The 15128-nt window shown below is 39.3% G+C and overlaps 1 protein-coding gene across 1 annotated transcript in view; it reads left to right on the forward strand.

The window, feature by feature from the left end:
- Positions 1–10595, forward strand: part of TSGA10 (testis specific 10) — a 33458-nt gene extending 22863 nt beyond the window's left edge. The window contains exons 15-18 of the mRNA XM_061459694.1: positions 882–1084; positions 1409–1517; positions 5779–5909; positions 9706–10595. Of these exons, the coding sequence (XP_061315678.1) occupies positions 882–1084; positions 1409–1517; positions 5779–5909; positions 9706–9754 (492 nt within the window). The 3' untranslated portion in view covers positions 9755–10595. The remainder of the gene's footprint in view (positions 1–881; positions 1085–1408; positions 1518–5778; positions 5910–9705) is intronic.
- Positions 10596–15128: the final 4533 nt, after the last annotated feature.

Here is a 15128-nt window from a genome sequence, read left to right on the forward strand (position 1 = left end):
ACAGACTTCTAGCATTCTTTTTTAACCTTTATGCCTTTTTCAAACACCATAGGTAAAGCTGCTAATTTTTTCATACCTTTCAATCAGCAGAGTTTTATCAGCTATGTATAACCTTCAGATAGGGCTTTTATTTTACAGAGTATTCCAATGCAGAAGTCTGCAGTATTAGATTGCAGCATATATATATATATATTAAAAAATGGAAACTAATCCTGATGCTGAATAATATTGTTCTTTCAGTGTTTCTAATACTGTTTATTTTCCTATAACTTATGCTGTCTACAGTTTTCAGTATTCTTTTGTTCTAAAATACAAAAGCAGAATATCAAAACTGTTTATCGGCAAAAGAACTAGATTTTTGATTGACAGAAAGTTGAATCTTTCAGACTGAAGAAGCCTTTTAGTTCAGTACACAAAAACTTTGAGTTTTGCTTTGGAAATTGAAAAATATTCTCTCCGCTCCCCTTGGCCTATGACCTGAGTTCTCTCATATCTTCTTTCTTTGAACACACAAATGGTTCACACACAAAATGCAGATATTGGTTTGTTATACCAGGTGTCATTTCCTGCACTTTGCCTCAGCAAAATGTAAAACTTCTTTAATGACTGTCTACAGAATCCATTGATCCATATATTTCATACCATTTTGTCATTAGTATCAAATGCATTTATATTCAGATATATGCATTATGTGAATTTATAAATCTGACACAGGATTTTGACTAAGGGCAAATATAACACTAATTATCCATCTTAGAGTGAGGGCAAATTTTGGTCACTGATTCCACCAGACTTCCTCTTTTCTTTTTTTTTTTTTAAAAGGTTTTTCTAATATCCAGTGATCTTAACTAACACATCTAAAACTTTAAACCTTTGTTTAGCTGCAGAGCAAGTGTGAGTCATCCTATTCTGAAATAGAGCTGCTGAGAAAACAACTGGGAAATGAAAGAGCAGCTATGAAAAACCTGGAATCTTTGCTTGTGTCCAGTCGTGAGAAAGAGCTTCAGTCACAGATAGCAAAGCAAGAAAAAGACTCTACAATTCAGTTGCTCAAGGAACAGCTTTCTGCAGCAGAAGATACACTGTGAGTTAATGACCAGGAGAATATTGCAGAGTTCTTTTTTCATTCTTCCCAATTGTATAGGCAAACAGATACGGGTTTATATCTAACTGCATTTTCAAATGGCCAGTGTATGTTGGTTACCTTAAAAGCAGAAAATACCAAAAACCTTCTGATTCCTCAGCTATACCCTAACAGACTTTTCTGTGTAGTGTTATATTTCACTCAAAAAATGTTCTTGATCTCATTTGGATGGTACAGTTGCCCTTTTAATTTTGGATAATCATATTTCTTAACATACCTGGAGGATTATGGTTACTATCTAATTAAAATGTATGGGCTTTACAGTGCTGTGCAGAGTCAAGATTTTACTCAGCTCAGAAATAGAGCAGCTCAGCTAGAGTTGGAACTGGATATGACCAAAAGACAGCTGGGGACTGAACGCACTGAAAGGCAAGTGTATGTTTTTGTATTGTGTTTCCTGCAGCTAATTGGGTGAAAAGCAATACAGTACTAAGACTAATTAGTAGGATAAACAGCAAAGTTCGGCTTTGCTTTGCCGTACATCTTCTGTGTGTTCAGAGGCTATTCATGTCGCTAAGTTTACTCTGTTCAGCTGTCTAAATTAGCTGTCTAGGTTCTTTTTCTAGCCAACAGAATGAGACACTGAAATAAACTGCCCTCTGGAACTGACGGATTTACCATGGGATGGATTGCTTTCCTGAATATGCTCATCTGTCTTCACTCACTGATACTGATGCCTGTTGATCTGTAGTGGAAGTCTAGGTGACTAGTTGGCTATAAATGTGATTTATTGTCTACTAGTTTGACAATATGAATGGCAACCTTCGGCTACACTTGTAAACTAATCCAGGTCAGAGCATTGACTTGACAATGTACACTTGTCCATACAGTTTAATTGTTAGTACACTGTAATGATTTGGGCCAGTAGAAGCCAGCATTCTACCACATACTACTTGAAGCACAGAAAGCGTTTGGGATGGTTCCCAAATGGCAGTATGGCCAAAGTAATGTGGGCTGGTTGGTTTGGGTTTTCTTGCTCCTGTTGTGGGGTTGTTTGGGGGTTATTTTTGTTTTTGGTTTGTTGGTTGGTTGGTTTTTTGTGGGTTTTGGTTGGTTGGTTTGTTGTTTTGTGGGGTGTTTTTTTATGGGAAGAGGATATCATAGAATCATAGAATAGTTAGGGTTGGAAAGGACCCTAAGATCATCTAGTTCCAACTCCCCTGCCATGGGCAGGGACACCTTACGCTAAATCATATCACCCAAGGCCTCGTCCAAACCTGGTCTTGGACACTGCCAGGGATGGAGCATTCGCAACCTCCCTAGCCAACCCATTCCAGTGCCTCACCACCTTAACAGGAAAGAATTTCCTCCTTATATCCAATCTAAACTTTCCCTGTTTAAGTTTTAACGCGTTACCACTTGTCCTATCACTACAGTCCCTAATGAAGAGTCCCTCCCCAGCATCCCTATAGCCCCCTTCAGATACTGCAAGGCTGCTATGAGGTCTCCACACAGCCTTCTCTTCTCCAGGCTGAACAGCCCCAACTTTCTCAGCCTGTCTTCATATGGGAGGTGCTCCAGCCCCCGGATCATCCTTGTGGCCCTTCTCTGGACTTGTTCCAGCAGTTCCATGTGTACAAGCTGTTTCATTTGATTTGGCTACAGTGCCAGAGAATAGTCGCTGGCCTGCTTCCTGAGTGAGTTTATCTATGTATTCCTCATGTCTTAAGTAGTTTTCTTATCTGTGAAACAGTAGTACTTCTCTATTTCATGGGTATATTGAGTATAAAATATATTTTGAGTATATAAATGAGATGGCTAAAAGAAGCAGTTTGATGTGATTGTTATACAGGTCTGAGAATCAGGTGTCTTGTTTAACTGTAGTAAACTACAATTACTCCGTTCTTTCATAAGTTGGGATGAAGGTTTTGAAGGGGACATCTCCATACCTGAGGTTAGATCTTTTAAAGATGGATTTCTTAAGTGTCTCAGTGTATGTTTCAGTTTCAAATTAGATTCTGCTTTACCCTGAAGTCATGGCAAAAACTGCAGAACTTTTGGATTAGATGCACAAATAATTTTAAAAGCTGTTATCATTTGTGTTTGCTCAGCTCACAGAGTGAGCTAGACTGTAAACAAATACAGGAGTGCCTTTGTTTTAAAAGAAACTGTATCTTCAGACTGTTATTTCTCTACTACCCCTGTATGAGTGCATCCATCTCATGGCATATGGGTCCTCCTTGGTAGGGACTGCAAGTGTTTCTTCTTAAAGTGTTTATTGGCAGAAAGCTGAATCAGCTTCTATACTTAATTTCTTCTCCTTGTTAAGGATAATTTGCTACTTGAATGGTTACTTATAGTTGCAATAATATCAACACTTAGTTTACAGTTGGTTATAAACCAAACATTAGAGTGAGCCTGTGCTGAGGCAAAGATTGCCAGTTTTCATTCTTAAAGAGAATTTCTCTTCTACTTCAAGAGAATTACAAACGTAATTAGAATCATAGAATAGAATCATAGAATAGTTAGGGTCGGAAAGGACCTTAAGATGATCTAGTTCCAACCCACCTGCCATGGGCAGGGACAGCTTACACTAAACCATGTCACCCAAGGCTCTGTCCAACCTGACCTTGAACACCGCCAGGGATGGAGCATTCACAACTTCCCTGGGCAACCCATTCCAGTGCCTCACCACCCTCAGAATAAAGAACTTCTTCCTTATATCCAGTATAAACTTCCCCTGTTTAAGTTTTAACCCATTACCCTTTGTCCTGTCACTACAGTCTCTAATGAAGAGTCCATCCTCACCATCCTTATAGGCCCTCTTCAGATACTGGAAGGCTGCTATGAGGTCTCCACACAACCTTCTCTTCTCCAGGCTGAACAGCCCCAACTTCCTCAGCCTGTCTTCATACGGGAGGTGCTCCAGTCCCCTGATCATCCTCATGGCCCTTCTCTGGACTTGTTCCAACAGTTCCATGTCCTTTTTATGTTGAGGACACCAGAACTGCACACAGTACCTCAGGTGAGGTCTCAGGAGAGCAGAGTAGAGGGGCAGGATCACGTCCTTTGACCTGCTGGTCACACTCTTTTGATGCAGCCCAGGATACGGTTGGCTTTCTGGGCTGCGAGAGCACAGTGAAGCCAGCTCATGTTCATTTTCTCATTGACCAACACCCCTAAGTCCTTCTCCTCAGGGCTGCTCTGAACCTCTTTTCTGCCCAACCTGTAGCTGTGCCTGGGATTGCCCTGACCCAGACATAGGACAATTACCTGAATTGTTTTGGAAGGAACAAATCTAGGCTCCATTGTGCAGTCTGTAAGTCAATTGTAAAAACAGTATGCAGAAATCTTAGATAGCAAAGACTGAAAAGTTCTTGTATAAAAATCTGACATTAGATTGAGCTGTCTTTGAAAGGCTAGAGCTTTTTCTTTTTTTTTTTTTTTGTGTGTCTTTTTCATAAAATCAAAACAGTGTCCCTTCAATATCCTGCAAAGGTTACAAGGTTTCTATTTCTTTTCTGTTTTTCCTTGGAAAGTCATGCTTTACAAGAGCAGGTATCTATCTCTCATGCTCACAAGGAAAGGTATTAAAGCATCAAGGTGACTTCTTACAGCCAATCTATTTTTCTGGTACTGGCAAGTGAAAACCAGAAAATTAGCCAGAGAGGATAAAAACCTATCATTAAAGTCAGTATCATGATAGTATGTAATGGGAGCAGCAGATGTGAGTACTGACTTTTTTTTTTGTTATTGTTAAAGAAGTGGGTAGATGATATCCTTGTTCTAACACTGATTTAGCTAGCTGTGTTAATTTACTGCCTTGGTGCAGAATGAAGTAATACTTCAGATTAGGAGGTGGAAGTGCCAGCACTGTCAGGCCTTGAATGAACACCAGCACAGTGGTACCAGGAGGTTTAATCCATCTGTCTGAGTTTTTCTTTACCAGTTAGGAAAAGCACCTCCCCATTCCTCCCATCCTCCTGACTGCAGAAGCAGTTTAGGCTCACATGGGGACAGCAGATTTGATTTATTGCCCTGTTCTGATTGTGGTGACCAAGCACAGTGACTATCAGTCAGTTTTCCAAAGTAGTATCAGATCCCACATACTTCCTCCTTGTATACCCAGATGCAGGAGTTATGGATTGATATAATACCCAAGCCCCACTCCTTGCAGTCAAAATGACTGGACTACCATTTTGCAACTTTCCTACTGGGCAGTCCAGCGTCTCTTAAATATCCACCAGTTTCACAGCACTTCAGGTAGAAACCAATCTACTGGCCTTGCCAACTCAAACTGCACAGGAATACTGCAATCAACACTGTTAATATCATTGCCGATTTTAGTGATTGTCCTCATTTTGCAGACTAGTGAATAATGTTAAAATCAGGCTTTTCCTCCCTGGAGATTTTTACAGTTTTTAAGAGTTTAACCTGCAGCAACCATGGCTAGCTTCTCTCTTTTAGGGAAAACAGAGACAATGAGTATGTAGAATAAAATCTGTCTAAGGGAGTAATACAGAGAGTCTGTCTTCCAGAGAAGTGTATGATGAACATCACAACTCCTTCTAAAATAAAATTAAAAAGCTGAAAATCTTAAATAGTAAAAATAATCATGTTAATGACTGTGAGATCATTTTAATGATTTTTGGAAAGTGCTTAGTCTCACCTTAAAATAATGTTTATTTAGGGAGCGTGTTGTAAAGGAGCTTCAACGTCGGAATCGTACAATCTCGTATCAGTTAAGCTCTACATTAAGAACATCATCACCCGAACATTCCCATCAGCCATTGCCTGATTGGTCTCCAGACTGGTCCCTGGAAGAGTAAGTGGTTTAACAACATTTAAGTTCCAAACATTGAGAGGGGAAAAATAAATAAATAAAAAAAATAAAGGGGTGAACTCTGCTATTTCTTGTTGAAATAATGACTGAATTTCATTGCTTCAAGTAAAATTATAAGAAGATTCAGTACCACAGTATTTTGATGATACTCCTTTTATTTTATTTAGCTGTATCAAATAGCAACTACTTACACTGCAATGCTGTAGTCATAAATTCTTCAAACAGTAATAAAAGAATGCTACAGAAATCTCTACTTAATTTGCCAGTGCAGGTGTAGAAGTATTTTCATCTTTCCTACATAAAAGCTCTTAACTACCCAGCCTTTCTTCTTTTAGTAGTTTTCCACATAGTTTTTACTCTCTATATATGCATGTTTTACAAGAAACATAATGGATTCTAAAAGTCTTCAAATACTTGTAACCCTGAGGAGGCACAAGCCCATCCTTCCTTTTAAGAATCAGTGAAATGGAGCCTCCACAGTATGCAGGTACTCCCTGTCAAGCTTAGTTTCGTATTTGGTAGCTGCATGCTTGTTGCATCACACATTTTTGGTAGATTGATGGCAGCCTGCATTAAAAAAAATGCCAGTTGAGGGGGAAAAATTCGCAATTTATGACTTCCTGGAAAAAAATTGTGCTTTTGAGAGGGTTTTATGTACTTCCAATATGAATTTTGTTAATACTTTGTAAACTGAGAGTATTACCTTTGGCACTTGGTTCATCTTCATTATCAAAGGCTCCTCTAAGTACATAGATCCTAAGAATATGAGACAAGTTTCCTCAGTCAGTGAGCTGATTCTGGTGCCCTTAGGAGGAGAACACAGCTGTGCAAGACAGTGATTTTGTAGCTATTGCCAGGCCTTGATACTATAGGGAGTCTTCATTCCTCCAATAGGATTGTGTCTTGGGGATTTTGTTTTTCAGTTTTCCTCATGGCTGACCTTATGTGACATTATCTGCTTTTGCACATTCCTATTGAACAGTTTTAAGTAAGGAATGAAATATGTGAGCCAGATACAAATACTTTGTTTGCTTAAAATCTTTAGCTGGTTTAAGCTAAATCTGTCTCAAATCAATGTAGCTTTTGAGTGCAAATAAACTCAATTTTTTTTCTGCCTAATTATTTTCCATTTTTGAATGCTGAAGGTACTAATATAATTCATTACTTTTTTCCTCATTCAGCTTTGTTATACGTTTTTGGCTCAGAGGGAAAGACTACGGTTGTTCCAGAGTTACTTATACTAAATGGTTTGGGATTGTTTTAATGTAAAAATACCCCAAACAACTGTGTAATAAAACCTGAAACTTTGACAGTCTATGCTATGTTTTAAAAGCTTAACTGGAAAGAATCAGGTTTGTGTGGTGTAGTAATACAGTGATGAATAATATAACGTGTTTGATAAGGTTCTCCTCAGATAAAGCAGAGGTCTAAATCTAACCCCATTTTCAAGAAGGGGAAAATGGATGACCCAGGGAATTACAGACCAGTCAGTCTCACCTCTGTGCCTGGCAAAATCTTGGAGCAGATTCTCCTGGAAGGCATGCTAAGGCACATGAAAATCAACAAGGTGCTTGGTGACAGCCAGCATGGCTTCACTAAGGGGAAATCCTGCCTGACCAATTTGGTGGCCTTCTATGATAGGGCTACAGAACTGATGGACAGGGGTAGAGCAGTTGATGTCATCTACCTGGACTTGTGTAAAGTGTTCAACACTGTCCCACATGACATCCTTGTCTCTAAATTGGAGAGACATCAATTTGATGGATGGACCACTCGGTGGATAAAGAACTGGCTGGATGGCCACACACAAAGAGTTGTGGTCAATGGCTCAATGTCCACCTGGAGACCAGTAACGAGTGGTGTCCCTCAGGGATCGGTGTTGGGACCGGTCTTGTTTAACATCTTCATCGCTGACATGGACAGTGGGATTGAGTGTGCCCTCAGCAAGTTTGCCGATGACACCAAGCTGTGTGGTTCGGCTGATACGCTGGAGGGAAGGAATGCTATCCAGAGGGACCTTGACATGCTTGTGAGGTGGGCTGATGCCAACCTTATGAAGTTTGACCATGCCAAGTGCAAGGTCCTACACCTGGGTCAGAGCAATCCCAGGCACAGCTACAGGTTGGGCAGAGAAGAGATTCAGAGCAGCCCTGAGGAGAAGGACTTGGGGGTGCTGGTCGATGAGAAACTTAACATGAGCAGGCAGCATGCGCTTGCAGCCCAGAAAGCCAACCGTATCCTGGGCTGCATCAAAAGGAGCGTGACCAGCAGGTCAAAGGACGTGATCCTGCCCCTCTACTCTGCTCTTGTGAGACCTCACCTGAAGTATTGTGTGCAGTTCTGGTGTCCTCAACATAAAAAGGACATGGAACTGTTGGAACAAGTCCAGAGAAGGGCCACAAGGATCATTAGGGGACTGGAGCACCTCCTGTATGAAGACAGGCTGAGGAAGTTGGGGCTGTTCAGCCTGGAGAAGAGAAGGCTGCATGGAGACCTCACAGCAGCCTTCCAGTATCTGAAGGGGGCCTATAGGGATGCTGAAGAGGAACTCTTCATTAGGGACTGTAGTGACAGGACAAGGGGTAACGGGTTAAAACTTAAACGGGAAGTTTAGATTGGATATAAGAAGGAAATTCTTTCCTGTTAGGGTGGTGAGGCACTGGAATGGGTTGGCTAGGGAGGTTGTGAATGCTCCATCCCTGGCAGTGTCCAAGACCAGGTTGGACAAGGCCTTGGGTGATATGATTTAGCGTAAGGTGTCCCTGCCCATGACAGGGGGTTGGAACTAGATGATCTTAGGGTCCTTTCCAACCCTAACTATTCTATGATTCTATGATTCTAAGAAAATGGCAGACTAGCAGAAGTGTGTAAAATGTTTATGAATGATGAAATAATTTCCCTCCCTGCTAACTCTGGAAAGATTCAGAAAATTCACTGAGACCAGAAAAAAAGAAAAAATAAGGTAAAGTATGGCCTGAGAGTAAAAGCAGGAATATTAATGCAAATATTTGTGTGTAATCACATCAGCAGAACCACATAATTAAGACTTTCTAAATAGATATGGGGAATTGATGAAATATGATCTAGGTGCAAGTTCCTGTTGGATTTAAACCAGAATACTATTAGAAATAGAACTCCAGGAAGTATAATTCCATTTTTCAATTGCTTGAAGACAAGTTACCAGTGATTGAAAAAGACACTGTAGAAAAAACTACTCACTGGTAGTGAGGCTTCTTCCACAGCTAATGTCTGACTCTGCAGTACCTGAAGTACAATGAGAGAGCAGTGGTGGAATCACCACTAATACCCCTCCTCCTCTGCAGTGTTTGGTGCAGTTTTAGCAGACATGCTGTGAAGGGAGATAAGGTGGACAGTCACATTTTTATTTTATTGAGAATGTGATATAAGAAGTAAATTGGACAGTAACTTTTTCTTATTCTTCTATCTTTTTCTTTATTGCACCAGCCTCACTGTTTCAGTAAAGTTAACAGGATGTGCCTTGTAGTTTGTCTTGCAGACCTAGTGGGAAAGACCTTTTCTGTCTGATTTCCTCAAGTGACAGGAATCCAAAGCTTGCCTTTCACTTCAAATAGCATTATAGAGCTTTTGTACAATAAAATCTATTCTTTCAAATGATCTGGATTGACTTTGAAGAGACTGGGAAGCTTGCTCAAATTGCTTTCAGAATCAAAACCTTAAAATTTTTCACATGGAAACATCAGAACGTATTTCTGTATTCACTGGACATGAAACAAATTAGATTTCTTTTCCTTTCTAGGAATTCTTGTTTCAAGGACTTACAATGTTATATTCGCAACGGCTTATGAAGACTGCACACCATCTGGAGAGTTAAAGTTGAATGCTCATTTAATTAATCTTTCTTCCCTGCTGAATGCTAAATTTCATTAAATCTCATTCACAAATGCTTGCGTAGGTTTTTTATCACTCTTAATGTTGTTCATCGAAAAGAAAACAGCTCAGATAGCTTCCTCTCCCACCACTCTCCCAGCTCTTGAATTACCGTGTGGGATGGCCCATCTTAGAAACAGAAAGAAAAAAGCCCCACAGGTTCCATTGACTTTACTGACAGTGTGCTTTTATTTTAAAAGTGCATAATTTTAAAAGGTTATTGATATAACTGAAAAAAAGGGGAAAGAAAATAACAACATGAAACTTTATTGGGGGATAAAGTGTCTATATTCAGGTGTTATGCTTTGGGTGTATTTGTGCTGAACTATGTGAGTATTATGCTTGAGAGAATGCTGTGTCATCTCAAGATAGGAAGAGTTTGAGGATTTTTTTCCTCTCTTCAAACACGACTGACTTATTAAATTGGATAAATAAGACAGCAATGCCAGCAGATACCACTGTTTAAATACCCATGTATGAAGACATGTATTTTTTTGTACTGGAGGTGTGTTCAACTTCTAAGATTTTATTAAAACTGCACAAAGTTTCTACTTAGAGTTCTTTAATATGAGTGAGTACTGTTTGGTGATCGTTAATGGCACTTCAACTTGCCCAGAAATTCCCACCCTTTGTTATTTCATAACATTTATCTGTGTTCTATGTCCCATGTTCTCACATTTTAAATGCGAAAGAAAATGTAAAATTCTCTCCTATAACTCATCTGGGAAATCTATGCTTCAGTATTTGGAAATAGAGAAGTAATTCTCTATTTATTCAATTCTCTAATTATTCAGTGTTTTTTAATAGATTCATCCTTCTTGTTATCTTCATAAAAGAATTTTATAAAAGGTCTCCAGTTTATTTTTTAAAAGCAAAAGCATGTTGGTCACAGTAATGGTTTAAACATGTATCTTGCACCTATGTTCCTTCAGATGAATTTGGTTTGTGATAACCTGACTGCTAAACATTAACATATTTGAGTAATGATTGAAGACAGCGTAACCTAGATGAACGCCCCTAACTGCCTTTTAAAAGCTGTTAATATGATTTATGCTGCTTTTTGGGAGCAGGTAGCTTTAAAAAGCCTGTAAAAGTATTTTGATTAATAACGTAAAAAAATATAATGTATATAAATATATACCTGTAGTATAAATGTGAGAATTATCTTCTGTAAGAGCAACAATTTTTTTCAGCACAGGTGACTTGATTTTAATTTGTAGGTTAGAATCCTTCATTCTTTATTTGGCAGACAGCCACAGAGGTCATTCTGGCAATCACCAGTGTTAATAGGCCTACTTGCAAGTAAAGACTGTAGGATCAGACATGATGATATTAAATGTTTCCACATTATGCAGTTATTATAAGGAATATTGTACACTTTTACCAGATGAGAGAAGATGATCATCTCATCATTCAGAAGATGAGAAAGTGGTTTGTTGTTTTACAATCATATTGCCATATTGATTTTTTTTTTTAGAAGATGATCACAAAAAAGCTTAAGGCGTGATCTTAGTTTGTAAAACTAATAACCTGTCATTTAGAAAATGAGAAGAAATTAGATAATCATAAAATAGATCAAACTGAGTTTTTTCTGGGTGTGGATATAGAGTGCAGAGGCCCATGTCCTAAGATGTAATTCCTTAGTTGCAACAATGATGGCTTTTCCATATAAGATCATAAAGAAGTCAGTAACAAAGTGCTCCCCTATGAAGTAAAAGTGCAGGATTCTTCAACAATTTGTACTTTAAAATTCTTCTCTTAAGTAGAAAGGATTAAGGGCAAATGAGATTATAAATACTAAGTTGTAATAAGCTTGCTTTTTGTGGAGTACTCCAATAAAGTAATAGCCTTTATTACTAGGGTTAACCTTTCCCTAGAGAATGTTATGGAAATAAGAACTTTGTTTTTCTGCAGGCAAATTGCAAAGCAATCATCAGGTTATGGATGGGGCCAAAGGAACTTTTTTCAGTAGTGGTGTCATGTAGATTTCAAGTGACTTCTGACAGCAGTGAATTGTTATGCAAATACATATGGTTAAGAAAAACAGTCACTCAAGTGAGCATATTCATAGAGCAATATTACTGTAGTGGCAGCCTCCTACATTTGAATATATCCAAATATACCAAATGTGCTGTGATAGTATCTCTTTCCTCATAATTTGGGTTACTTGTGGTAGGGTGATTTTCTTGTTGCTTTCTTATAGTATTTTGGTCAGAAAGAAACATACACCAGAAATCTATTTATCATTTGTTTACATTTGTGATACTTACTTGCAACTGTGAACAACGCAATACTTGACTTTTATACATGTTTTAAAATTGTCTTTTACCGCAATATTTTTACATAGGCAAACCTGAAAATGCAACTTGTGGTTTCATATCAAGAGCATGTTAAATTTTCTCTTGGCTACTCTGTGATGATCTAAAATTATCCATTTTGCATAACAAAGAATCCTATCATACTTTTAAAAGTATTCATGCTCTTCTGCAGCAATATATTCCTAATTTCTAGCCACTGTTTTTGGTCTTGTTTCCAACTGACTTTGCTTCTCCATGGCATTGAAAATTGGCACCATTAATCAGTAGAAAGTATTTTACTTGAGCATAACAAGTTTAAAGGTTTTTTTAGAAGAAAGAATTCAGTGCCTCTGATGTCCTCCCTCCTCGGTCTCTTCTCCACGCTGGAAGAAACAGAAGCTGCTATGTCTGTGTACGGAACAGTATTTCCATCATCAGTACAGTCCCAGCAAGGAGGAAGAATTTGTTGTGCATTGCTGGGTTGAAGTATTTCACTGCTTTTTGTAAAATCCATGCAAACAACCTTTCAGCAGCATTTGTATCTATGTGATTTATCTTACTGTTTCCAGTCAAAGAAAATCAGATATTTTATTTTGCCTTTCAGTCACTAATAAAGCTTGAACTTTAGCAACATGTCATCGGACTTAAGATTCTGCTGTCAGTGGTAAAGCTAAGTGGGTTCAGTCTTCGCGCAGGAAAAGCACTCGTGGTGTGGGGTACTCTTTAGTAGCACTACAGCTGAGGTTTTTATTCTGTTCCCCTCCTCTCTTCTGAGAACAACTAATCCTATTGGTATCCGTGTAGGCTATGGCGCATGAGGATGCCTCATGGCTATCGGCATCGATGCACTTTAGTAGCTCTCTTGCTTGCTTGCTTTTGTGCATTTATTTAATCTGACTTTGACATTAGTAGATCTTAGATGATACAACAGAATGCATATAAAGTTAGTATATAGAGAATATTTAACTAGATAATTTGCATTAGCTCCTCCTTCCACATCTTGGTGATTTCAGATGAATAGCCTTGCAGCGAGGAATGTAAGTTGTTTTACTGATACAGACTGGTGTGTCCTTAAAATGTGTGATCTTTTAATAAAGGAAGCAAGAGGGTTTTTTAATGTATCTTGCATTCTTAATGATCTTTCCCTCTGATCCACTGAAACTTCATATTAATTTCCAGCAGAGGGAGTATGTGAGACGAAGATGAACAGGTCATACATAGCTTTGTGGTATTAGCATCTGAACACGTAGAAAGAGATTTCACAGGTTTTTGGGTAGTTGTCTTGTTTTGGTGTTTTTTGTTGGTTTTTTTTTTTACACTTCCTGCACAGAAAAAAATAGCTGGATAAGATGAATAAAATTTACACAGGACTTGGCTTGAATTGACCATGTCAAATCATATATCCCTATTTCTTGACAAGAATCAGATTTATTATTAATAAAGTTAGGGGGAAAAAAGGCTTTCTTGTAATTAAAACATTATAAGACATGGCCTGTAATGATGTTTCCATTCAATAAATTTTTTTTGACCTGGCTCCCTAATAGATTGCAATTCAATTTTTCTCTAGGCTGCCAGACATTTGATTTTTATTAAAGTCCGTGAAGCAGTTTAATAATTTATTTCATCCGATGCAAAAGTCCAAACATAGTTTTAGGTTTCCCAGCTTGTGCTTCTCACTGCATTGTGTTTTCAATGCTTTTATTTCCCGAGGTGGGAGAAGAACAAACAATTTTTTTATCTTGAATGCAGCCAACACCCAAGCAATTATATAAGAGTACACGAAGCAGAAAACTTCTTTGTTGTCAGAGCTGCAGTGCAACCTAGCAGGTGAACAACGTGCTTCTCAGGTTTGCTTTACACAAGGGTATGTCTTTCCTCCTGCACATGGAAGTATGTTATAAAAAGACTGTTGGCATAATAGCACGTGCATTTTGTAAAACAATGCTACTTAACAGCAATAAAACCTATAATTGATCTGTTTCTTTGACCCAGAGTGGCTGCTGCTGAAGTAATGTGGAAATGATTTCTCATTTTCAGATTGAGCGTGCACCATGTTCCCATTTTCATTTCTGCTCTCCTCACCACTGCCCTAAGAAACAAGCAAGCTCCACAGCATGTTTCATTCTAGCACTTTTACCTTGGACTGTAAAGCAATGTAGTGTGGTGTTCCTTTTTTTTTTTCAGGCAATACCTGTATTTTCTATGCAAAACTGCAGTCTTCAGACTCGCTGGTACACTGGAGAGACTCTTCAGAGACAAAACCATGATCATGCTGAAACTAGAACTCAGAAGTTTGAGAGAAATTTATTGAACTAGATGGACACCAAAGTAGGAAACCACTCTGCTGATGTTATTTTTGTCAGCTCCTCCAGACAGTTCCTCCAGCCTTCCTAAGCTTGCCTCTTGCATGGAAGCTACGCTTCAGATGCACTACTTGAATACCCAAATGTGCTGCTGTTCACAGATGCAAGCAACTTCAGCTGCAGCCTTTCACTGATACCACTGTAAGAGTCCTGACTGATTTTTAATTATGGTCAGGTCTGCTCTCAGCAGATGTACCTACTGACTGCAACTACCTACATGCTGCAGTTACCCCGCCAGCTACAGAACTCTTTAACCCGAGAAAGAAAACCCTCAGATGGCCAGTTGCTACCTTAAACCACTGAGGGTAGGCGAAGGGAAAAACAAAACCCAAGCCTGCTTTATTCTAGAGCTGGAATCGCTCTTGTACAGTTGCTGGGCTGCTCTCCTCAGCCCCCTGTACCACAGGAACTCGGCCACGGTTAAGATCTGCCCGAGGCGGTGGCCTGAGTTGCCCTGCCCGTCGCCTCAGCGCCGCACCTCACCCGCCCTTGGCCCCGCGGCTGCGGGCGGGCCCTGCCCCGCAGGTGACTGCCGGGCCAGGCGGGGAGGAGTGAGTTAGGGCCACGGGCAGGTGGCTGCAGGTCAAGGGCTCTGGCGCGGCGCTGTCGGATGGGCCGATACCTCCTGACTC

The sequence above is a fragment of the Pezoporus flaviventris genome, unplaced genomic scaffold (assembly GCF_033815535.1).
Source record: "Pezoporus flaviventris isolate CSIRO_AGI_PZ_B2104156 unplaced genomic scaffold, CSIRO_AGI_Pfla_v1 ptg000030l, whole genome shotgun sequence".
Taxonomy (NCBI): domain Eukaryota; kingdom Metazoa; phylum Chordata; class Aves; order Psittaciformes; family Psittacidae; genus Pezoporus; species Pezoporus flaviventris.